The sequence below is a fragment of the Rutilus rutilus genome (genome assembly GCF_951802725.1).
Source record: "Rutilus rutilus genome assembly, chromosome: 6".
Lineage (NCBI taxonomy): Eukaryota > Metazoa > Chordata > Actinopteri > Cypriniformes > Leuciscidae > Rutilus > Rutilus rutilus.
Genome location: NC_140214.1, coordinates 10,387,432 through 10,413,719, shown reverse-complemented (window position 1 = coordinate 10,413,719; position 26,288 = coordinate 10,387,432). Strand labels below are relative to the sequence as shown.

Here is a 26,288-nt window from a genome sequence, read left to right as displayed (position 1 = left end):
TAGTAAGATGATAGATTTAATGCCTCAATATTATGCCAGTAAGATAATATATATATAGCCTATATGACCACTAACACATGTTAAAATGAGCAGAACACTGAATTCTATTTGGTACCTACAGGTCATGATGCAGAGAAATATTTTGTCATTTTTTCAAAAGAAAAGGCCAGAAAGTCACAGCCCTAGTGTATCCTGTAAAGAAACTGAGAGGGCAGGTATAATTTGTGGGATTTAGTGAGAATTCCTATTTAGTGGTAAGGGAAGAATATGTATTGATTTGATGAATGAAAAAAAGTCAGCATTTATTAGTAGCCTATATGTAAGAAGCTTCATATGATTTAATTTCAGATTTTCAGTCAGACTGTGAGGATTCCGCTCAGATTCTGAGTGTCACACAAAGCCATGAGATTGAAGGTGATTATGTCAGGGGGAAAGTCAAGGCTGTTCTTTGTGACAATTTACATTCTATTAGATATCAAATTATTAAGCATTGTCTACTTTGCAGAAGCAGATGCTGATTTTGTCATCCCAGATGAGCGTTTGGCAAGGGACAGGTACATAAGGAAAGGGCCTATTCACAGGGAGGAAGACAGATATCCAAAAACTTTACATGGAAGCAAACTCAGAAGTTTCAGCAAGTCATGGTTTGAGAAGTATCAGTGGTTAGAATACCACAAAACAAATGATGCTGCTTTTTGTTTTCCATGTCGAGTTTTTGGACACATTACATACTATGACAAGGTTTCTGCTGGTTTCGGGATTGGAAGACTGCTTTGGAGACAGGGAAAGGCTTTGACCGACATAATGCAAGCCAACTACACAAAGACAACTTTCAAAAGTGGCAGATGTACTTGATAAATGATCCAGTTGATGCACAGCTGTCAGTACAGAGAGCAAACCAAATTGAGCTTAAAACAAAAGAAAGGCAGAACAGATTCCAGGCAGTCTTCAGGCTTGCAGACATAGCATCAACACTCGCCAATGTGAGATTGCCTTTTCAAAGCCATGATGAATCTGAAACGTCAAAAAACAAAGGTGTTTTCCGAGAAATAACAGGATTAGTGGCAGGATATGAATGATGTACTTCATGCCCACATTGAATTGGCCAAGAAAAACCCTAAAGGTGTGCCCAGTTACCTTTCTGCACAGAGTCAGAATGAAATGATTGGCTGCATTGCAAAAGAAGTCAGAGGGAAAATAATAGATGAAGTGAAGGAAGCTAAATTATTTTCTGTGTGCCTCGACACAACTCCAGACTCAGCTAAACAGGATCAGTTGTCGGTCATTCTTCATTTTGTTGACAAAACAGCCAATATTCAGGAGTGCCTAATTGATATGGTGAACGTGAAAGATACAACTGGTATTGGTCTTGCCAGGACTCTTGTGGATACAATGGAGAAATACAACCTTGAAGTCAGCAACATCAGAGGACAGGGATATGATGGTTGTGCTGCCATGTCAGGAATATATAGGGGCGTACAAGCGATCATAAAACAGACCAATGACAAGGCATATTTCGTGCATTGCTATGCCCATCATATGAACCTTGTTGTAGTTGATATGTGTTGTAAAAATATACCCTCCCGCAACTTCTTTGGTCTCATTGAGCAGCTCTATGTGTTCATGGAAGGTTCCACCAAAAGACATAGCTTGTTCATTGATGTTCAAGAAGAGTTGATGGGAAATGACCCCGGGAGACCCAAGACACTGAAGTCCTTGAGTACAACAAGATGGGCAGCACGAATTGACAACTGCAGAGCACTTCTCATTACCATAGATTCTGTGTTGGAGACATTGGATCGGATTCAGACAAGTGTTGCATTTGACAGGGACACATCAGGAACTGCAATGGCACTGAGAAGAGCCATTGATTTTGAATTCTGTTTCCATATGGTGGCCTTAAGTAGAATTCTGTCGGTGACAGGTACACTTTCAAAATACCTTCAGGGTGAAGACATGGACATCTGCACAGCTATAGATCTTGTGAATGATTGCAAAATGGAGTTGTCTGTCTTGAGGGGGGATGAAGTTTTTAATGAGATGTGGAATGAAGCAGAAATGGTGGCATCAAAGATTGATGTTGAATGGGTGGAAAGAAGGCAACGAAAGGTTTCAAGGAGACTGGATGACAACTGGCAAAGCCAGACACAGATCAATCAAAAAGAGGAGGTGAAGGTTAATTTTTACTTTGCCACTCTTGACCTCTGCATTCAGAGCATAACTGAAAGGTTTAGCATTGAGAACCAACCTCTTCTCAAACACACAGGCTGCCTCACAAGACCATCTTTAGAGAAGATCCCAAACCTGAAACAGCTGTGTGCATACTACGAAGGGGATGTAAATTCAAGTCAAGCTGAAATAGAATACAAACTCCTGATACACAGATTAAATAGAGAAAACACACCTCCCTGCAAGATGTTGGCTATTTATCAGTTCCTGCTTCAGAATGGTCTTGTTGAAGCATATCCTGAAATTAGCAAAATGTACCAGCTCATTATCACTCTGCCAGTCACATCATGCAGCAATGAAAGATGCTTCTCTGCGCTAAAATTCATAAAGAACAGATTGCGTACCACAATGTTGCAGGAAAGAATGGCTGATCTGATGGTTATTGCTGTTGAGTCAGAGAGGACCCAGGATGTGAACTTAGAGAGAGTGAGGGATTCCTTTTGGAGCCTTGCAGACAGACGTTAGGGTAGGCATAAAAGTCCTCTAATTTGTGGTTTTATCATCTGTGTTTTAAGTTATTGGCATTGTGTATAGTCATTTTTGTAAATTGATGCACCCGTAATTGTTGAGTGAAGAAGTTAAGATTGCACTATTTAAGAAAAGGGGCAGTATTGCATATCCTATGTTACGACAGAAACGAGGAAACACTGTGCAAGTAAAACTCTTTTATTTAGAATAAAGTAATGATGATGATGATGACGATGAAAGTCCGAGATGATGCAGGCTGTGGCGCAGGGACTTCGATGGCCAGACACGGTGAAGACAGAAGTGCAGGGTGCTCTGAAGTGCCGACAATCTCCTGACATGAAACGAATCCACAAGACGGTGACTGGAACACAGGAACTCAGGACGGAGACGATGAACAGGAACGGGAACAGGATCAGACACAACACAAGGACTTCATACAACGATCTGACAGGGGAGATGAGAAAGTGGTGAGTTTATATACTGTGATGAGATGGACTGCAGCTGATCATGAGTGATTGCAGCTGGATCGCTGATCAGTGATAACAAGCCGGACACACCCACTCACGCGCTCACACACATGTAAACAAACAAAGCACGAGACGAGAGAGAGACATTGGATCTATGAACCGTGACAGTACCCCCCTCCCTAGGAACACCTCCTGGTGTTCCCAGGCCCCCTTACCTGCCGATTGTAATCATCGATAAGGGAGTGATCCAGAATGTCTCTGGCAGGTACCCAACTTCTCTCCTCTGGACCGTAACCTTCCCAGTCCACCAAGTACTGAAATCCGCGTCCCCTCCGCCTTGAGTCCAGCACACGATTGACCGAATAAGTGGGTTCCCCATCTACGAGTCGCGGCGGGGGAGGAACCGGGGCTGGCGGATTAATACGAGAATGAAATACGGGCTTAATTTTGGACACATGGAAGACGGGGTGAATCCTCCTGTACGCCGGAGGAAGGTTGAGGCGGACTGCCACCGGACTAATGATCTTGGTGACAGTAAACGGGCCAATGAATTTAGGAGCAAGCTTATTGGATACGGAACGGAGAGGAATGTTCTTGGTAGAAAGCCACACTTTTTGACCAGCGACGTATACGGGAGGCCTAGACCGGTGGCGATCGGCTTTGGCCTTGGTGCGCAACCCCACCTGGAGTAGAGTCTCGCGGGCTCTAGTCCATGTGCGGTGACACCTCTGGACGAAGGCGTGAGCGGAGGGGACCGCGACTTCGGATTCCAGACTAGGAAAGATTGGTGGCTGGTAACCTACACTACACTCAAACGGAGACAGGCCCATGGATGACACTGGCAACGTGTTGTGGGCGTACTCCACCATAGAGAGTTGGTGACTCCAAGAGGAAGGATTCTTGGAGACCAAACATCGTAACGTTCTCTCCAAATCCTGGTTGGCTCTCTCAGTTTGGCCATTGCTCTGGGGGTGAAACCCAGAGGACAGACTGACAGTCGCACCCAGTAATCTACAAAACTCTCGCCAAAATTTGGACACAAACTGGGGTCCTCTGTCAGAAACCACGTCTGTCGGGAGGCCATGTAACCGAAAGACGTGGTCAACGACAATCACCGCTGTCTCCTTGGCTGAGGGTAATTTGGGCAAGGGAATGAAATGGGCCGCCTTCGAGAACCGGTCCACCACGGTCAAAACTACCGTGTGACCCTGAGAGGGTGGGAGGGCGGTAACAAAATCTAGTGCGATATGGGACCAGGGTCTCGAAGGGACCGGCAGCGGTTGGAGTAACCCATCTGGGGGTCGATTGGAAGTCTTTCCAGTGGCACAAACTGAGCAAGCCAAAACAAAATTGTGAATGTCACGAGCCATGAGAGGCCACCAGAATCGTTGCTTAACTAAAAATTTAGTACGACTGACTCCTGGATGACAAGCCACATTGGAAGAATGCCCCCACTGAATAACGCTGGACCGTAAACTCTCAGGCACAAATAAACGATTCGGTGGGCAACCGACCGGGGGCGTTACCCCTTCTAAGGCCTTCCTGACCTTCGATTCGACCTCCCTTACGAGTGTGGAGATGAATAGAGTCTCCGGTAAAATGCACTCGGGAGTAGACGGGCGTTCGGAACGATCAAAAATACGCGATAAAGAATCGGGTTTGATGTTCTTAGAACCCGGGCGGTACGAGAGAGTAAAATCAAAACGACCGAAAAAAAGTGCCCACCGAGCCTGCCTGGAGTTCAATCTTTTAGCAGTCCGAATGTATTCCAAGTTCTTGTGATCGGTCCAGACGATAAAAGGTACCCCCGACCCTTCTAACCAGTGCCCCCATTCCTCCAATGCTAACTTGACTGCCAACAACTCTCTGTTCCCAATGTCATAATTGCGTTCGGCAGGAGATAGACGATGAGACAAAAACGCGCAAGGGTGCATCTTGTCGTCTGAAAGAGAACGCTGGGATAACACTGCACCTACCCCCACCTCTGACGCGTCAACCTCCACCACGAACTGACGTGAAGGATCAGGGGTTGTCAGAATGGGGGCTGAAACGAAGCAACCCTTCAGTTTGGTAAACGCAGCCTCAGCTGCGTCTGACCACTTGAACGTCGTTCTGGGGGAGATCAAGGCAGTCAGAGGTGCGGCTAGTTGGCTGAAGTTGCGAATAAAACGCCGGTAGAAATTGGCGAACCCCAGAAATCTCAGTAGGGCCTTACGAGACTCTGGACTTGGCCAATCCACCACAGCCTTGATCTTCTCAGGATCCAAGCGCATTCCCTCAACCGACACGATGTACCCTAGGAATAGAACAGACTGTGCATGAAAATTGCATTTCTCCGCCTTGACAAAAAGCCCATTCTCTAGCAACCTCTGAAGCACTCGTCGGACGTGCTGCACGTGTTCCTGGAGAGAGGAAGAAAAAATCAGTATGTCGTCCAGGTAGACATATATGAACTGATCTATCATATCTCGCAGCACGTCATTGACGAGTGCCTGGAAGACCGCTGGGCTGTTGGAAAGCCCAAAAGGCATAACCAAATATTCAAAGTGCCCTCTGGGGGTGTTAAAAGCGGTCTTCCACTCATCCCCCTCCCTGATGCGGACCAAATGATAAGCATTACGTAAATCCAATTTTGTGAAGATGGACGCTCCCTGCAACCTCTCGAAGGCTGAAGACATCAACGGCAAAGGATAGGTATTCTTTACCGTGATGTTGTTCAACCCCCGGTAGTCAATACAAGGTCGCAGGGATCCATCCTTCTTCCCCACAAAAAAGAACCCCGCCCCCAATGGTGAAGAGGAAGGACGAATGAACCCCGTTGCTAGAGAATCAGAAATATATTTCTCCATAGCCTCCCTCTCTGGTGTCGAGAGTGAATATAACTTGCCTTTAGGCGGAGCAGTACCTGGTAATAAGTCTATGGCACAGTCATAGGGACGATGTGGAGGAAGAGAAGCAGCCCGAGACTTACTGAACACCTCCTTCAGGTCCAGGCACTCCGCGGGCACGTTAGACAGATCCATTGGCTCCTCCTGAAACACAGGGACAGAAACAGACGGACAAGCAGACACTAGACAAGACTCATGACATTGACTGCTCCACGCTGACACAGACTTGAGCTGCCAGTCCACTTTAGGATTGTGACGGGTGAGCCAGGGGTGACCAAGTACTATGGGTGCAAGGGGAGTGTCCAGGATGTAAAATGAGATGGTTTCAGTGTGGTTGCCAGATGTGATGAGGGTGATGTCTTCAGTAGCAAAAGTGATGGTAGGAAGTTCTTGTCCGTTAAGTGCGTGTACAGCGATCTGATGTGTAAGGGGTTTGAGGGGAATCTTGGAACGTTCATTATTGAAGGTTTTGGGCTGGAGGGAGAAATGCATGGAACACCGGGTTAGAAAAGCCCTGCAAAAATTAGGTTCACCTGAGTAGGATTCTGGAACTGGTAGGCGTGGCTCTGACTGGGATGGGCCTTCCGATGGTGTGGGGGGAGCGGCTGGTGTGGGTGGCGCAGTGGGAGCTCGCATCTGTTGGATCTGCCGGGTGAGCTCGGACACCTGCGCCACTAAAGCCTGAACAGCGCGACCAGTATCGTTGAGGTTTTTCTCTTGAAGATCCATACGCGCCATGCTGTTACTGATGTAATCCTCCATCGATGGTGCTGTATTACTCGCTGTTTCCATGTTTGGTCAGATCGTTCTGTTACGACAGAAACGAGGAAACACTGTGCAAGTAAAACTCTTTTATTTAGAATAAAGTAATGATGATGATGATGACGATGAAAGTCCGAGATGATGCAGGCTGTGGCGCAGGGACTTCGATGGCCAGACACGGTGAAGACAGAAGTGCAGGGTGCTCTGAAGTGCCGACAATCTCCTGACATGAAACGAATCCACAAGACGGTGACTGGAACACAGGAACTCAGGACGGAGACGATGAACAGGAACGGGAACAGGATCAGACACAACACAAGGACTTCATACAACGATCTGACAGGGGAGATGAGAAAGTGGTGAGTTTATATACTGTGATGAGATGGACTGCAGCTGATCATGAGTGATTGCAGCTGGATCGCTGATCAGTGATAACCAGCCGGACACACCCACTCACGCGCTCACACACATGTAAACAAACAAAGCACGAGACGAGAGAGAGACATTGGATCTATGAACCGTGACATCCTAGTGTAGAAGTGAATGCCATTTTCAATATGTTTAACCATAACAGCACAAATATTTGACATGAGCACTTCTGAATAAACATACAGGGCTGGCCCTACCACCAGACGTCCCAGAGGAATGGACTTTAAGAGCCCCTCTCCCTAATCCCCACCACCATGACCTTCACCCACCTGAGGAATGGTTTTGCAACAGTTGTTACCCAGAATCATAAATCCAATGGCTAGCTAGCCCTTCTGTCTGGTTCATAGGTTAAATGTACAAGTTACAAGTTACTAGCTTTTATGTTAGCTCATAAATTACTCTTTACAAGTTCCTTATTTAATGATTTTAACGTATTTCAATGATTTTACTAAAGTAATGTTACATATTACATTTGATTTGATTACTTTTTTACATTTCTGTCAAATATTAACCATTTTCAAATAAACGGGGTAGTGTTAAAACCTTATTCAGCACTGAAATCTGTCAAACTTCTTTCAAAGTCCTTCATCACATATTAATATTAAAATAACTTAATTTCAGAGCACCACAAAGTCAGACCTCAGCACCTTTATGTACCTTTAATGTAAGATCGTTCTTAGGTCACATACCAATTTAAAATCATAACATAAAAACTGCAGTGGTACTGTTTTTAAAATCATGTGTAGTAGGCCTAAGTGTACAGTAAGTGTGTGTGTAAACATGCTTTAATGAAGTAGACTTCAAAAGCTTTTGAATTTGAGCTAACAGTTCTTTCATCAACCTGTCTTTTACATAAACTGAAAAAATAGATACTTTAACTTAGTCCTCAGATAGAGGAGGGTTGCTGCTAGCTCCGTTAAGGTATTTCTGTCCCTCCCAAACTGCATTGAAATGGTATGTTTAGCAGCCAGAATTTAAAAATTTTCAGGGGGAGAAACCCCCTGACCTCTCCTAACATGATCCATATCACCGGTCAGAAAACAATTGCAACGTCTCAGATTGTGCCCCCCCAGAATTTTGGCTTGCATGACGCCCCTGCTCCTGTCCAACAACAACCAGACCGTTATTTCCAGCGTGCAGATCGAGTCTGTCCCAAAAATACCTCTCAATGCGCCCTCGTGCCAAGGGCCGTCTGCACTACATGATGTCACCAAAGTGTGGACTCTGAGGAAGTCCACAAGTCTGGAGTGTGACATTTGGGACAGGGCCATAATTGCCTTGGTTACCAAATAGATAAGAGAGTTATTAAGGGTAAGGTTCCTGGTGCTCAAGAACAGGGTAAGTTTGGGGTAGATATTAACGTATGGACGTGAAAAGCCTCAAACCACATGAATATTATGCTGGTAGCACAAATCCTCAGAACACCGGTTTCCATTGGTATGAGCCAGTGGAGAATGGTATGCGCCACTAGAACTTGTGACGTGCCACTGACATTATCGTGGGACATGTTGTGGCGCTAGTAGTGACTGACATATGAGTTGAGCAGCTGACATTAGTGTGACACAAAATCCTAAATAAATAGCCTAATTTAGTGACCTATTATGCCCCTTTTCACAAGATGTAGCCTACAATAAGTCTCTAATGTCCCCAGAGTGTGTATGTGAAATTTTAGGTCAAAATACCCAACAGATAATTTTTTACAGCATATTTAAATTGTCACTTTTTGGTGCTCAGAAAAACGCGCTGTTTTAGTGTGTGCCCTTTAAATGCAAATAAGCTGCTGCTGGACGGCACAGGGGGCGGAGCTTCATGAGCCCGCGCTCAGTCTCTCAGGACAATTTCATCTCATGGAATGATGATAATATCAGAAACTTTCAGTAACGGTGTTCATTTTGACCCAGAGTCCTATGAGTCGGAGTGCTGTATGGAAATGGAACAGGTATAGTTTAGTTTAATTACGGTTATAACGTATTTGTCATCTGCTTGTATGTATCCACTATTAATAGCCTACAAGTCTGCTGTTTCAGACCAGGTACGAATGCTGATCAAAAATATACTGATGATTTTAATAAAGTTTATTGTACATCACACAAAAGATGAAGTGTCAGTTTTACTCCAGAAAATCACCGTAAGAGCTGAGTAAACACAGTATAAGAAGTGCGTATAAGTACATAAACGAATTTCAGTAAGTTAGAGTTGAGGAAGCATTTTCTTTGAAAACAAAATAATTCCACCTTGTCTTCAGCGGCTGCCTCAGATTTCGGGAGTAAATAGAGAGAGCTATGTGGATTAATACATCCAGCCACACAACACCTACACTACAACACTTGGGAGACATTCTTGTCAGTACAGTAATGGCGGAACTAGCTGTGAACTCGATCAGGGCGGGTTTATGTTAAAACGGCAGTGTCTGTCAACACTTGTGGGCGGGGCCTGTGGCTTTAGTGACGTCACTAAAACGACATTCTGAAAACAGGTTGTTGGGAGACAATGCTTATGATTTATGGGGATTAATAAAAAAGGAGTGAGTGGATTTTTATCATTATTGGGTGGTTGTGTACACACACTGCCAACACACATTTATGTCCAAACAGCATGCAAAAGTGAATTTTGCATAATAGGTCCCTTCAATGCACACGTATAATAAGCCTAGTAATAAGTATATATGAAGAGTTCAGATGCAAAAGCCTCTAAGTGCCATCTGAAATTTTCTTCTAGAATGATCATTTTTATCAAGCTTGTACATTTCAATTTAGTAATTTCACTTAAATGGCAATGAAAATGACCTATTAATTGTCATTTAAGTGGAATTACTGAACTTAAATATACGAGCTTGATAAAAATTATCATTCTAGAAGAAAATTTCAGATGGCATTTAGAGGCTTTTGCATCTGAACTCTTCATATATAAATGTATATAGAAAATACATCAGTAACTGATATCATAGTTTAACACAGATAAAATCAGAGTTAAGGCTTACTTTACGTGTTGCTCGACGAGGATTTCTTAATTGTTGTGACTTTTAATCCTGGGGAGACAAAATGCCGCGAGGCTCCCGCCACAGAGTGAAGAAGAGGTGTAGTTACGAGGATTCTCAGACAGAACTTTGAAGTGTCCAATGGAGTTAAGAGATTTGCTCTCTAGCTATTTTCAACACTTTAGATTGGTTAATAATTTGTAAAAAAAAATAACAGAACCACGTGGGGACTGACCAATAGCATCGATTTGTTAAAAAATATGAAATTGACAAAATTTGGACATACAAGGTTTTTGCCCGACAGCGACGATATATATTTATTTATATGTATATATACTTACAGAAACGATTTTTGAACGATATTGGGAGATGTTCTCAATCCGACACGAACCACACTATGGTGACGTCACTTGCAGAGGAAGCGCTGGTGTCTGAGCCAGAGCCATAGAGAGAAATCTCTCCATGGCTCTGGTCTGAGCGTGCAAGTCTGGGAGTGCAAGTGCAGGTCTGCAGCCAGACCCGGATGCACAATGTACATTGATTATTACGTTGACGCTAAAATTACATGCATATAATCACATTTTTTTTTCATCTGGCGAGTAGCAGAAACACAGCATTAATACGTTTTTGTGTTTAATTCTGTAGGGAAATTGGCTGCTCCCACAACGTAGAATACATTTATATAATGTCAACCGAAGAAGTTATCTGACTGATCAAGCTTTGGGGATGTTGATGGGAGCAATCTACTCCATCTATGTTTTGATCATATTGCTGAATACTATCCAGACATAGTCAAAAACACAATTTTCTCAACTTTTTGTTCAAAATGTTGCTTTTTAAATGAAACTTGCGCACATAGGTAAGGAGCGAGTTTGCCCATCTAATCTTTCAATCAACAGCCAGAGTATATAAGCAGCTGCTTACCTCTCTTCGTTTTCAGCTGTTCCAGCATCCCTCCACCTCCCCAAACTCCACCTTCACCTTAGGTACCTTGCCCTATGTAATCATATTTAGTGATTGTGGGGGTATATCAGAGCTCGAGTTGAAGCTGCTACATTGAGCCCATCATCAGTGAAAAGCAAGCCAAATAAGTTTAACCTAATATCTTAAAGATTATATGGGTAAACAAACTCGTTAAATTGCATTTTCAGATGATCATACAACAAAATATTCCAGGGGCCATGAAAGTTTTGTGAAAAAGATAAAAAATGCTGTAACCTTTTTTATTTTTAAATACTGGCAGGGAAAGAGTTTAGAGAGATCTCCATAGTATGAACTGTGTGAGATAATAAAAACATACAAAATGTGCAGTGAGATCCTTAGGACCAGGATTAAGAGCAACTGTTTTAGGTTAAAAACTTTATTAATATATAGCCCCCACAATGACTCTTGATATCCTACTCAACTTGATTGAACTCAAAAGCTGAATTTGCTGTAGCTTGACACTTTTCACTGCTGTTCTCAGTCCAGCTGACCTGTGTGTATGTCTTAAAAATCTTTTTTCTCAGGAAATATCATGCTGTGTTCAGATTCAGATTCAGAGGATGTGCCCTCGAAGGAAAGAGACTGGAGACCAATCTTAGAGGGTAAGTTTAAGATGGACTATTTACCTTACACAACTGTAAGACAATTCACGTAAATATGATAATATCCCATAGAGGAAAGCATGTGCTTCTGTTTCAGAAATATAATTGACCATAATAGATATATTAAATCATATCAGTATAGATATATATCATAATAGAGTAAATTACAGAATTTTCATTTTTGGGTTAACTATTCCTTTAAAGCTCATTTCAGACTTTCTACTAAATCCATATTAGACAGTCTTCACACTGCTTTATAATTCATCCTTAGTCCACCTGACATGAACTTTAATTGTTTTCAAGGTGAGCAATCCAGATTGGTGTCACCCGTGAACCTCTCTGATGTAAGTAAAAGGGATTTTATGTCGTATATTTGGTGTAATGACACAATAATACACTGAGGCGTAATGAATAAGGTGTATTCATTCTTAACCAGTGTTTTGTGTGTATCTCTGTCTTTTGAAACGACAACTGTCACAAATGTGAGCATATCGATACTGGAAATTTATTTGGACAGTACTGATGGGAAATGGTGATATAATTTAACAAATAAATATAAATATAAAAATCTGAAATCTTTTAATCAACATATTAAATTTGTCTTCTGTTGAAAAAAGTACACTTACTTGTATTTCTCCTTTTGACATTTTATAAAGTTGTCTGACAGTCTCTTAAATCAGCTTGGAGACATTTTTTGGCCCATTATTTCATACAGAATCTTTTTAACTGTGATTTTGTAGAGTTTCTTAAATGTATGGCCCACCTGAAAGTCCTCCCATAGCAGTTCAGTTGGATTGAGATCTGGGGCCTTATGTTTAAAACCTTCCGTAGATTTCATACTAAAAGTGTATGTAGGCCTAGTGGCCTACACACAAAAGCTAGATTTTGCGCCATAACCTGCGCAAAATGACCTTTATAAAACCCAGTCAGTGGAAGATGTGCGTACATGCATCTACTTTCCAAAATAACTATAAATGGAACTTATAACGCCTCTTTTTTTACTATGCATAACATCATCTGCATATCATTTCAGTGCATATTCCCATCCATGTGATACCATGTTTAACACAAGACATTAGGAAAATATGAAATAAGGACTATGTGCCGTCACATTACATTACTAAAAATCATGCAGTATTCTTGCCTTATTTTCCAAAAAAATAAATCAAATACATTTCAGAGAAGAGTAATTCTCAATATTTTTCACTGGCCAAATAGTAGGCTATTTTTAATTGCTTTAAGCAAATCAGATTTATGCAATTTTGCCTATAAGGTAAACACATTTTAGGATGGTTTATATATTTTTTATGGAAACAGGCCTCATTTTTTTGCAGTGTAAATAATTGTCTGACTCAGCGCGTCACTGACAAAACATTTTAAAAATAAAACGTATATATTTTACCGTTTTCTTCAAATTCTATCCTTCAAATACAATAGTATTTTTTATAATATTGGGAAAATAGGGAAGACCCCTAAACTGGTTATCATTATACTAGGCACTATCTATCTGTGCTATCTAATCTATCTGTTACTCACAGTAACTGCCATGCAGGCTAGAATTGCGAAACATTATTGGATAATTCTTATAATTGACATTTCTCTGGGCTAATCGGAATCTTAGCACTTTTTCTCTTGGCCAATCAGAATCTTAGCACTTGCGTCAGAATCTTGAAGCACACAGCGTCAATCGAGCTCGCCATTGGATGAGGGATGAGACGCATTTAACTTGTGTTGTATGGAATTCCAAAGCTGCCAATATTAAAAACAAATAAATACATAAAGAAATATACAAATAAATGTAAAAAAAGAAAAAATGTATATCACTGATTCTTGAGAGTCGGGACAAAACATGTCCCACAAAGAAAAGTCTAATTTATAGCTAAAAATTAAGAAATTCATCATGATTGACATACTTACAAAGTTACATCTAAAGGAATTGTATATATCTGATTTTTAGAATAAACTTTTTTATCTTTTTGGGGAAAATTTGTTTAAATGTATGGTCTGTGGTTAGAAGGTCCATGTTATTGCACTTGTCCTCAGCAAGAGGTCACAATATTAACATCCCAAAAAACTTAAAAAAAAACTCTACAATTGTGAAAACATATATATCAAATAAAAATAAGGGGTATAAATATAAAAAACAATGCATTATGTGAACATCAAACAATATTTTCCATAAAAATCTGCCTATTAAAGTTGTGTCCTCAGTTTCTGTCAACTCCGTCAGATTTTTTCATAAAGCTCTTTAAATCAGGAAATAGCATGGTCAGCTATATCCCTGAGGACCCCTTTTCATCTCCCTGCCTGTGGTGAATGCAGCACTACCACACATGCTCTGGTATATTTGACATTTTTTTATATTTTTGACAAACAATGTCAATATTCCTATGGTCACAGCTGCACCATGTCAATACCATCTTTCTGTTAAGATACTTTTTTTAAAACCATAGTGGACCGAATTTAAGCATTTTAGTGAGGTTATTGGGACAGCTAGCAACTGAGGAAAAACTACCTAGCCGCAGTGTACAATACAAATTTTGGCAGGAAAATACATGCCCTTACGTCAACTCCGTCAGACGTCAACTCCGTCAGGTTCTATGTCTGACGGAGTTGACCTGTAAGCTGACGGAGTTGACAAATCCACCAATAACCTCTTAATGTGCAAATATTATATTATTTGTGAATATAGTGAAGGGTTAAACTGTTATTTCAGGGTTTTATTTACACATAAATGCTCATACATAGCATGCATTACATTATTTAACCATACGCATCTGACTTGTAGATAATGGGCAGGCAGTGGTCTGCTTATTATTTTGTAACGTGTAACTTTGCCAGCACTTTAATATATATATTTATATGTAGAGACAGAGATAGAGATATGAGAAGCCAGTGTAGGGCTGAGCGATATGGCCAAAAAAAATTATCATTATACATTTTTTTTATATCAGTCAATATCGATAATTATCACGATAAATGTCAAATCTTTATTTCAAGTTTAAAGGCAGATTTTTGCTCCTAAGTGAAAGTTGTAGAAAACAGAGCGTTAATTGTGGTTTTAAACTACTCTTTATTGTCAGAACATATCATGACAAACAGGTGAACATTTCACAAATCTGAGGTAAAACATTAAAACATTTTTTGTCAACACCATCAGTTTTTCCGTCAACACCGTCAGTTTTTCCGTCAACACCGTCAGATCTTCGTCAACAGTGTTGGATGTATGAATGTTTTTGTTAATTTTTTGGGGAAAAAAAATATTCTTCCTTCAGTTTATGTTGTTTTTGTAATAAAGGACCATCTGATCTACATCCTCTTATGTTTTATCTATTTACGGAATTTGTTTTACAATATTGAAATTAAAATCAAAGTTTGAAAATGCAAATATTTAGAAATCTGAGTTTTCAGAATAGTGTGAAATCACAACTTAAGTTTATATATTGGATTTTTTTACATATCAGAGTAACTAAACACTATTACAATATACTTTAGAACTTTAGATTCTTGTTGGATTTGAAGAATTTAAATTGTATACTTTTTAGTGTGTCTGACGGAGTTGACACAAATCCAGTTCTGAAGGGAAACATGTTTATTTGTTAAAAATGTGTTTTTATTTAGAACCTGTTCCTTTACATCACAGGTGTCAAACTCAGTTCCTGGAGGGCCACAGCCCTACACAGTTTTGTTCCAACCCTGCTTCAACACACACACACCTGCAGTTTTCAAATAAGCCTGAAGGACTTGATTAGCTGATCAGGTGTGTTTAATTAGGGTTGAAGCTAAACTCTGCAGGGCTGTGGCCCTCCAGGAACTGAGTTTGACACCCCTGCTTTACATGGTTAAATAGCTAAGACCTTTCTCTGTAGAAACATATAACTCTAATTGATATAGTGTGTATTTTTTTAAAAAAGTTTTTTAAAACGTGTTTTGTCCCGACTCTCAAGAATCAGTGATATATATATAATAAATAAATATACATAGAAAAGCAAAAAAACCGAAAATAAATAATTATTTATACATTTATTTCCTTATTTAGGCCATGTATATATTTATTTTTTTCCATATTTATTTATTTATTTATTCTTTTTTTTAAATACATTTATTCATTTATACATTTATTTATACATTTATTTTTTTATACATTTATGTATTTCTACATTTATTTATTTCTTCCTACATTTCTTCCTGTGTAGGGTAATGAGGAGGGCGTGGTTTACCTCAGACATAGCAATCAAACTCAGAGTAAGCGAAGGCGAAGGGTTGAGGCCACAGTGACACCCTGTGGCGAAATACAATAAGTTTAGCTCACTGATGTTGATACGGTCTGTGACTGCGATGCATGTATATGGTCAAAATCCTAAATCTTACTCTGACATGGATAGGCTACTCTTTATTCCGGACATGGCCGTAGAACATCGTTTGGTCTGGATTTGTAAAATGTCCTGGGCTAACAAACATGAAACAGGGACTCTGAAACGGAAGCGCTAGATATTTTCCATTTTTCGGTCAGAACTCACGGAAAGGAAGCAGGGCCATCTAGGCTACAGTGAAGTCGACGCAAGCATGTAGCCTAATTTGAATGCGAATCCGCAACCTAGTTTTTTTTTTTTTTAGAGTTATAAGATTAAAACATTTTGCTAACATGAGGTCTTTTTACATCAGTGCAAAACTTGGGTATGCAGATTAAGACCACTATTCATCAGCATGTATTGATTAATCCCATGGCATTTAGGCAAAAAAAAAAAAAAAAGATGCGACCAACTGAGAAAGTTGGTAGCACCAGTGCAATTTGTGGAAAAGTTAGTCTGGAGCCCTGGTGTTAATCTCTTGTTGCATGGGATGCGCCGCATACCTGGTAAACAGTCATTTCTAACAACATAGGGCTATTTAGAAAAACAATCTGGCGAGCATGTTGTTTTAGGCTAATACACCAACAGCAAATTTCTGTAAAGCGTTCAGAAATGTGTCATTTGCATATTAAAATCACAAATTTTGTATATTTTTCAGAGGTCTAATGATTTACATATTATTCCAGATATTTGGAAAAAATCAATTATTATACCGATTCAAAAAAGACCTATAGTCCTCAAGAGTATAACGACTATTGCCCCGTCGCCTTAACCTGCATTGTGATGAAGTGTTTGGAGAGGATCATAGTTAAGACCATCTTGATCCTTATCAGTTTGCCTACCAAGTCAACAGGAACACTGATGATGCTATCCTTACTGTGGTGCATCATGCTTTAAAACATCTGGATCCTAGAGGATCCTAAGGTTTAAGCCAGGTTGTTCTTGCTTGATTTGAGCTCTACTTTTAATAACTCTGCTTACTTTGTTACATGGAGTAAAGAACACAGTCTTGTAAATAATGTTAGAAAAACAGAGGAAATGATTTTTAGGCAACCACTCATCAATCATGATTAACAACGAGCCGATTAGATAGGTTGCTTTGTACAATACTTAGGTTTGCTTATTGATGATAAACTTTCATGTGAGGTGCATGTGGATAATCTGTGTCGAAAGGCACAACAGAAATGACTTTTTATGCGTGTTGTGTTGTGTTGTGTTGTGTTGTGTTGTGTGCTTGCCCCCCTCTTTTCTGCATGATTATTGTTTCAGAGGTCCTGTTCCTCATGTGGAATATTTTTTCAGATGTTGGCTTCATCCTTAATTGCTTAGCTTCCATTTAGACCAATTACATGATTTTGTTAACTGGTAATCCCAAATAAAATTCTAGACACTTCAGTTGTAATTACATTATTACAGTTAAATTATTTAATTATAAGGCATTCTATTTGTTAATATGGGTGAAATGCCACTTCATCTCTATGACCTAATATGTTGGAAAAACACTTCACTTTCCACAAGTGTATTTCACATCACTGTACTTCCAATTTCACATCATGTGTTTTCATCACTACAGTTTGGAAATGGAAGAAAGGTCATATAACACTGTACAATTCTTGTACTTTATCTGCTTAACATGTTCATAAAATCTGATTTCATGTGTTTTATTTTCATAAACCACCTACCAGTCTGCAAAAAGATTTTAGAATAATAATTTAAAAGCAAAAACGTACTAATAAATAGTATGGGAAGAGAATTTTCCAAGTGATTTTTCAAGTAGTTGTATAAATTTGAAATTTGAGTTTATACAGTGACACCGAACTCGTATATACCTGAGGAGCCTGTGATCTATTGACAACATGTTTTAGGGTTTATAGTTTAAATCTTGAGTTGACAAAACAAAAAGGTTTACATATATATATATATATATATATATATATATTTAAAAATAACACCTTTGAGGTCATATTCTATAAATGGAAATATAATTTAATATTAATATTTAATTAATTTACAATATTTTATAAGTATAATATAATCTTTTGTTATTTTCTGTTGATTACACGTGACAAGCTTTTAATCAATCTCAAGCTCATTTAATGAACTGGTTTTCCTGCAGGATAGTCCCTACTGCTCTCCAACTCCAAGCCGCCTGTTTGAGGCTGAAGGTAGGCCCATATTTCAATTTACAAATTAGAACACTGCTCCGATTGAAAAAAAAAAAAGTACAAAAAAAAATAGTACTATTGGATGACCAATTGAAGAACACTGAACACCCAAAGGCCTTGTTCACATTAGTGACTGTTGTGTATTGGGAGAGAACATGCTCCAGTATGTTTTCAGTTACTGGTACAGCTTATTATTATTGACAGCATTCTTTAGAGTTTAGAGAATCTCATCAAACCACAAAATGAAATATATATTTTTTTTAATAATAATATTTTAATGATTTTACAATTTTTTTTTTAAACAGTATGTATAGTGCAATAGTAAGTTGTTCTCTGTTGATTGAAAGTTGATTACTGTATGACATTACATTTTGTTGTTTAATCAACTGGTTTTCTTTTAGAATCTCAAAGGACTTTACATCAATATAAGCTGTCAATCATACAGAAGTATGAGAGTGAATGGAGCTTCCTGTCTGGTAAAGAAGAGTCATTGCATGTCCTGTATACTGAACCACTGATCATTCAGAAGAAGAAAAAAGGCAGCTTTAAGAACATCAGCGTTGATATGTTATTTCAGACAGGCGGTTTAATGACCGTTATTCTCCAAGGCGACTCTGGCAGTGGCAAATCCTTCATAGCACAGAAGATCATGTTGGACTGGGCATCTGAAAGGTTATACTCTAGACGTTTTGGTCTAGTTTTCTATCTGAGGTGTGAAGAGCTGATGTGTATTTCTGAGGAGATGAACTTAATTGAGCTCTTGAGCTACAGCTGCAGTTTAACATCTGATCAGATCTCACAGATGTTACAGTCACCAATGAAGGTGCTTTTCATCATTGATGGATTTGATGAGCTGAGACTCACACAGGACATTTATCTTCAGAACATCAGACATCCGCTTCAGAAAGCCCCACCTGAGGTCATTCTTTGTGGCCTAATGAGAAGGTACCTCATCCCTGAGTCCACACTGCTGGTCACCACCAGATCTAAGAACACTGTGAACAAGATGCTGAAAGGACAACAGCGTTTCACTGAGATCATGGGCTTTTCTGCAAGTCAGGTGGACGAGTACTTCCAGAAGTTCTTCAGGAAAGAATTTGACTGTGTGAGAGCAAATGAAACCCTCCTCACTGCCTGTTCCAAACCTGTTATCTGCTGGATCATCAGTGAGATGTTCAGAGTTGGTGCAAATGTAACAAGTGGACTGGAAACCACCACCTCCATCTACGTTGACTTTGTGTCCACTCTACTGAAGCATCACTGCCAGGGTTTGAGTCAGTCCGTCCCGACCCTGCTGAGGAGTCTGGGTCAGCTGGCAGAGAGAGGGATGCTGGAACATCAGGTCTTGTTTGATGAGAAAAGTGTGAATGAAACTGTTTCAGACCCTGATGGCAATCCATTCCTGTGCAATTTCCTCATTAAGAGAAGAATCCACCAGGAGACGATGTTCAAATTCATGCATCTCAGCTTTCAGGAGTTTTTCACCGCTCTGTACTATGTCCTTCTGGATGAAGAAGAGTCCCAGAGGAAAGTGAGAGAGCTGCTTCACACTGTAGAGAGAGGATGGACTCTGTCCTGTTGGTCTGATAGAGACTTTTCAATGACAGATGCAGAAGTTAGACATTCAGAGTGGCTGCAGCCTGTGATTCTGTTCCTCTGTGGTCTCTGTAAGAAAGAATGGATCCCTTCATTCTTTGAAAAGCACAACATGGCCGTCTCTATCAACACAGAATCCCAGATTAAGGAATGGATCAATCAGTGCTCACAGAGATTTCAAAATGAACACATGCTGTTCATTCTCCATTGTCTCTATGAGCTCCATGAGAAGAGCTTCGTTGGGAAAGTTTTGGAAGGTTTGATTTCGATAGATCTGTCAAATATTCCACTGAAAAGGACAGACTGTTGGGTGTTGAAGTACTGTTTACAGTGCTGTGAACACATCAGAAACCTGAAACTCCATGTAACATCTGATGATCTGAAGATGCTTCAGCCTGAACTGTACCGCTGTAAAGAGCTGTGGTGAGCGAAACTTTGTGCCTTTTCTGACACGTCATCAACACATGACATTTTACAGCATTTACATTTTATTTACAGCAATTTCAATACATTCACTTCTCTTGGAGCTCTAAATGTAAATTGTATCTGTTTCAATACTTATTCAATATATCACACAAGCAAGAGTGCTGTATAGTGCTGAATATGAGCACAGTGATTCAGCCAAGTGTAATCAATTCAAGTGTAATCTGATATTCAGTATTACAGCAGTCATTATTGTGTGATATTGATTTGTTTTTTACCACACACTTCTTACTCCACAGTCACTGAGAATCACTTTTCTGAACCAGACCGGAGTGAGAGAAAATGCTGAGTCAAAACTTAAAAAAAAAAAAAAAAAAAAAAAACTCCCATACTTTAGTCTGAATCACTGCAAACACACACAATCCCAGAATTACCCGTGTGTGTAATGAAGATCAAATCCGATATACTGTCTTTTTTTTTACTTTCATAGGTTGATGATGGATCACATTTCAGACAATGTTGATGGTTTGATCTCAGCTGCTGGTAAAGGGAAGATTCTGCATAAACTCAAGTAATGTATAATTAATTTTAGATTACAATTGTACTTATTGTCATATTCAGTTATTCTCTATATTTAATCAAGTTTATGTTATATCTGATAATGAAATACACTCATTCAATTTTGCCAGTATACAGAAGCCTGAAACCCATGAAAGTGGATTTTTCCCAGAGACACAGATCACTGTGTCAGTCAGAGATGAAGACTTCACGTATGAAACGCTCTTCAGTTTTCACACACAAAATTGCAGTCTCATCCTACCACCTGATGATTATTATAAACCTATACTGATGTTTATATCTGTGAATGCTTCAGGTTGTCTTTTAGCAGATCAGTGATCACATCATTGACTCTAACCTGTCCAAGCTCAGTGGTTTCCACCATCAACTCTGTTGTACAGTTGTACAGTTATCGACATTTGTGAGTGGAAACTGCATCCTTTCTTTTCAGATAAACCCCCTTAAGAATGGCTGCTATTTACTATCAAAAATATATTTAAATTATTAGTGCACCCAGAAATTATTATTTACTCACCCTTGTGGTGTTGCAAAGCTATAAGGCTTTGTTCGACATACAGTGCTATGCATAAGTTTAGGCACCCATGCTAAAGTTGACTAAAAAGAGGAATAAAAAATCATCTTTTGGAAATTGAACTTAATGCCTTAATTTAAAAAATTAGGAAAAATCCAACCTTTAAGGACACCAATTTTCTTTGTGAATGAATAATGTATCGTAAATAAATAAATGTTCTTCCTTAAAATACAGGGTGCATAAGTTTGGACACCCCTATGTTAAATTCCCATAGAGGCAGGCAGATTTTTATTTTTAAGTTTTTTTTTAAAAATTTAGGATACTATGCATCCTGATAAAGTTCCCTTGGCCTTTGGAATTAAAATAGCCCCATGTGGGGCTATTTTAATTCCAAAGGCCAAGGGAACTTTATCAGGATGCATAGTATCCTAAATTGAAAATAAATAAAAAAATACTTAAAAATAAAAATCTGCCTGCCTCTATGGGAATTTAACATAGGGGTGTCCAAACTTATGCACCTTGTATTTTAAGGAAGAATATTTATTTATTTACGATACATTATTCATTCACAAAGAAAATTGGTGTCCTTAAAGGTTGGATTTTTCCTAATTTTTTAAATTAAGGCATTAAGTTCAATTTCCAAAAGATGATTTTTTATTCTTCTTTTTAGTCAACTTTAGCATGCCTAAACTTATGCATATCACTGTATATGTTTCAGAGGTAAATGAAAGTCTTATGGGTTTGCAGTGAAATGAGGTTGAGTAAATGATGAGAGAATTTTCATTTTTGAGTAAACTATCCTGTTAAAGATCTTACATCATGATCAGTTGGTAGATTTATTAGGTGTTTATTAGATTAATGTCTTTTTTATTTTTATTCATAAAAAATAAAAGCATGTATATTATCTAAGCTTTGAGCCTGAGAACCAGCATGTCACATTTACTACTTCATCTGGGTTTTGTGTTGTTTAGCGTTTTTGTGGGAGAGGAACCTAGTGTGTTGGTGTTCCTGAAATCACTGCCTGATTTGAAAAAACTCTGTCTTGATGGTTTACATCTGAGTTACACATTTGCCCCTGAAATCCTGTCCCTCATCCAGGCCTGTCCCAGCCTGACTGAACTCAGGTAACTGCAGTATCTGAGCATTCACAAAGGTTTTATGATGTTTTCTTATTACTATTGTGAAAATTACAAAAATATCTTAAGTTTGTTTTCCATTTGATTACTCATACTAATTATCATCATAACTAGGTTTTCCCTAGCAGTCATTGAGCACAATAAACCAGAAGCTTTTATAGTAGTAGAATTAATGTAGTTCATTTTTAAAATCTTTTTCAGGATAAATTCCAGAGATGGATTCATGTTAGATAAGTCCCTGAAGGAATCATTGAAGCAGATTGATTGGACCCTGACTGTGTAAGAGTTAAATATTAGACTTTTTTAGCCATTTCTGTCAGTTCATTATGAAGGTTATGTTCTGTAGACATACAGAAAATTATAATTTTGCAGTCATCATGAGTGTTTAATGTTATTCTCCTTAGCTGGGAAAATTCAGTGTTGATCAAGCCAGATGAGAAGAGATTCACAGTGGAGAAGCTGAACATGAAGAAAGAAAAGATTAAGAGCAGAAGTAAGCAAATGTTTTCTATCTATCTATCTATCTATCTATCTATCTATCTATCTATCTATCTATCTATCTATCTATCTATCTATCTATCTATATATATATATAGTGAGGAAAATAAGTATTTGAACACCCTGCTATTTTGCAAGTTCTCCCACTTAGAAATCATGGAGGGGTCTGAAATTGTCATCTTAGGTGCATGTCCACTGTGAGAGACATAATCTAAAAAAAAAAATCCAGAAATCACAATGTATGATTTTTTAACTATTTATTTGTATGATACAGCTGCAAATAAGTATTTGAACACCTGAGAAAATCAATGTTAATATTTGGTACAGTAGCCTTTGTTTGCAATTACAGAGGTCAAGCGTTTCCTGTAGTTTTTCACCAGGTTTGCACACACTGCAGGAGGGATTTTGGCCCACTCCTCCACACAGATCTTCTCTAGATCAGTCAGGTTTCTGGGCTGTCGCTGAGAAACACAGAGTTTGAGCTCCCTCCAAAGATTCTCTATTGGGTTTAGGTCTGGAGACTGGCTAGGCCACGCCAGAACCTTGATATGCTTCTTACAGAGCCACTCCTTGGTTATCCTGGCTGTGTGCTTCAGGTCATTGTCATGTTGGAAGACCCAGCCTCGACCCATCTTCAATGCTCTAACTGAGGGAAGGAGGTTGTTCCCCAAAATTTCGCAATACATGGCCCCGGTCATCCTCTCCTTAATACAGTGCAGTCGCCCTGTCCCATGTGCAGAAAAACACCCCCAAAGCATGATGCTACCACCCCCATGCTTCACAGTAGGGATGGTGTTCTTGGGATGGTACTCATCATTCTTCTTCCTCCAAACACGCTTAGTGGAATTATGACCAAAAAGTTCTATTTTGGTCTCATCTGACCACATGACTTTCTCCCATGAATCCTCTGGATCATCCAATTGGCAAACTTAAGACGGGCCTTGACATGTGCTGGTTTAAGCAGGGGAACCTTCCGTGCCATGCATGATTTCAAACCATGACGTCTTAGTGTATTACCAACAGTAACCTTGGAAACGGTGGTCCCAGCTCTTTTCAATTCATTGACCAGCTCCTCCAGTGTAGTTCTGGGCTGATTTCTCACCTTTCTTAGGATCATTGAGACCCCACGAGGTGAGATCTTGCATGGAGCCCCAGTCCGAGGGAGATTGACAGTCATGTTTAGCTTCTTCCATTTCCTAATGATTGCTCCAACAGTGGACCTTTTTTCACCAAGCTGCTTGGCAATTTCCCCGTAGCCCTTTCCAGCCTTGTGGAGGTGTACAATTTTGTCTCTAGTGTCTTTGGACAGCTCTTTGGTCTTGGCCATGTTAGTAGTTGTATTCTTACTGATTGTATGGGGTGGACAGGTGTCTTTATGCAGCTAACGACCTCAAACAGGTGCATCTAATTTAGGATAATAAATGGAGTGGAGGTAGACATTTTAAAGGCAGACTAACAGGTCTTTGAGGGTCAGAATTCTAGCTGATAGACTGGTGTTCAAATACTTATTTGCAGCTGTATCATACAAATAAATAGTTAAAAAATCATATATTGTGATTTCTGGATTTTTTTTTTTTTTAGATAATGTCTCTCACAGTGGACATGCACCTACGATGACAATTTCAGACCCCTCCATGATTTCCAAGTGGGAGAACTTGCAAAATTGCAGGGAGTTCAAATACTTATTTTCCTCACTGTGTATATATATATATATAAAATCAAGACTCCTGCCATAGAGCTTGATCTGTGCCTTCATAATGTACCTCATTATAACTCATATTCCTGAGAATAAACCAAATAATCTAGAGAACTGACAACAGTCAAAACATCTGATAGTAAACTGTTGTACTGTTCACTGTTGTATACGTGATTAGAAGACCCACAAATGATGACAGATTCTTTCTTTAGTTGATTTTATTTGAGTCTTACATTTGAGTCTTTATTTGAGTTATTACAGTTCTGTTTTAAGCAATTCATATTATAGTTACTTATAAAGTTATTGGCCAAGTGGCAGGTAGCTCAGGTTTATTTACCTTGATTTAATTCATTAGTTTTATTTAACAAATCCCACTTTCACTCTTACTTGGTGCTTTGGGATATGTTAATTTTAGGAGTCAGAAAACAGAATATAATCTCAATGTAATATGTAGTTTTGAGTTACACAGTAATGTTCCTAACAGTAATTTCATAAAATCTGATCTGATTTTCTTTGCTTATAAATGTTTTATGTAGGCTAACATATGAGTCTACTTATAAATGGCTGTATCTAGGAAAAAAAAAAATCTGTATTGTGTGCAAAAAGTTTTTGAGGAACCCCAGTTGTACAAATGCTCGATGGTTTCACTTGTTCTTAATGGTGTTAAAGTGTTTGAATTGTGTTTTGTCTGACAGAAGGAGAGAGTTCAGGTTCTGGGTATTGCTCATCATCAAAAGCTGAATCATCTTCAGCACAATCAGTGAGTAGAAGCCGAAGAGTCTTTCTTGTTATAACAATTATTACTTTTTGTTTGTGATATTTATGTGTGAATGAATTATTTTGAATCTGGAGATGATTTTGAAGCTATAAAACATTCTACTAAAAGCAGTGGTACGGTATTTCATTTAATTACACTATTTTGTAATCCCATTATTCAGAATGTTTATATTTAATCTTTTACATACTGTAACATGACATTTTAGAGGATAAATATACTCTTTATACTTTTCTTTATTTCAGTCCTCAGAAGATGCAGAAGTGTTCACACCTGAACTACTTCAGGGAGATGATGAGGACAAACACAAGAATACATACAGGTATTGAACACTCATCTTATTTGTGGACATTGTTAGAATGTAAGCATACTGTTTTGACTTTATAAAGTTTAAAAATAAAATCAATATTATGTCCTCCAGGTTTGTGTGTCCACATGCTGGTCAGTTTTGTTGCAGTCTGACCAGCCTTGTGTTTGTGATGGAGGGTGAAGGAGAGGTGCTGTATAAAACTGTCTCATGGGATCCTCGTGTGTTAGATGGTTTGGGTCAGATGCAGCCAGCCGGACCCTTGTACAACATTGACTGTTTTCATGGTTCAATCTCACAACTGCACTTTCCACACTGTGAAATACACTCTGGTATGTGTATTTCTACATACTAAATATTAATGTTTCACAGTTGTTGACTGTTAAGAATGTATGTAACAGTAACTGATAATTTACACATCAGATAACTTTACACTGCATCTAT

At 39.0% G+C, this 26,288-nt stretch overlaps 2 protein-coding genes across 2 annotated transcripts in view; both read left to right on the top strand.

The window, feature by feature from the left end:
* The window catches only part of LOC311291570 (NACHT, LRR and PYD domains-containing protein 1 homolog), a 66,826-nt gene that overhangs the window by 2,913 nt on the left and 37,625 nt on the right, over positions 1-26,288 (top strand). The window contains exons 2-14 of the mRNA XM_084410641.1: positions 11,729-11,806; positions 12,110-12,150; positions 18,275-18,323; positions 18,725-20,342; positions 20,833-20,913; positions 21,032-21,112; positions 21,217-21,321; positions 22,404-22,556; positions 22,770-22,847; positions 22,973-23,061; positions 25,458-25,522; positions 25,783-25,859; positions 25,959-26,176. Coding sequence (XP_084266767.1) covers positions 11,737-11,806; positions 12,110-12,150; positions 18,275-18,323; positions 18,725-20,342; positions 20,833-20,913; positions 21,032-21,112; positions 21,217-21,321; positions 22,404-22,556; positions 22,770-22,847; positions 22,973-23,061; positions 25,458-25,522; positions 25,783-25,859; positions 25,959-26,176 — 2,725 coding nt within the window. The 5' untranslated portion in view covers positions 11,729-11,736. The remainder of the gene's footprint in view (positions 1-11,728; positions 11,807-12,109; positions 12,151-18,274; positions 18,324-18,724; positions 20,343-20,832; positions 20,914-21,031; positions 21,113-21,216; positions 21,322-22,403; positions 22,557-22,769; positions 22,848-22,972; positions 23,062-25,457; positions 25,523-25,782; positions 25,860-25,958; positions 26,177-26,288) is intronic.
* On the top strand, positions 1,072-2,694 carry LOC311291480 (zinc finger MYM-type protein 1-like; the record flags this gene model as incomplete). Its single annotated transcript, XM_084410516.1, has 1 exon — positions 1,072-2,694. The coding sequence occupies one exon, from the start codon at positions 1,072-1,074 to the stop codon at positions 2,692-2,694; it is 1,623 nt and encodes a 540-aa protein (XP_084266642.1).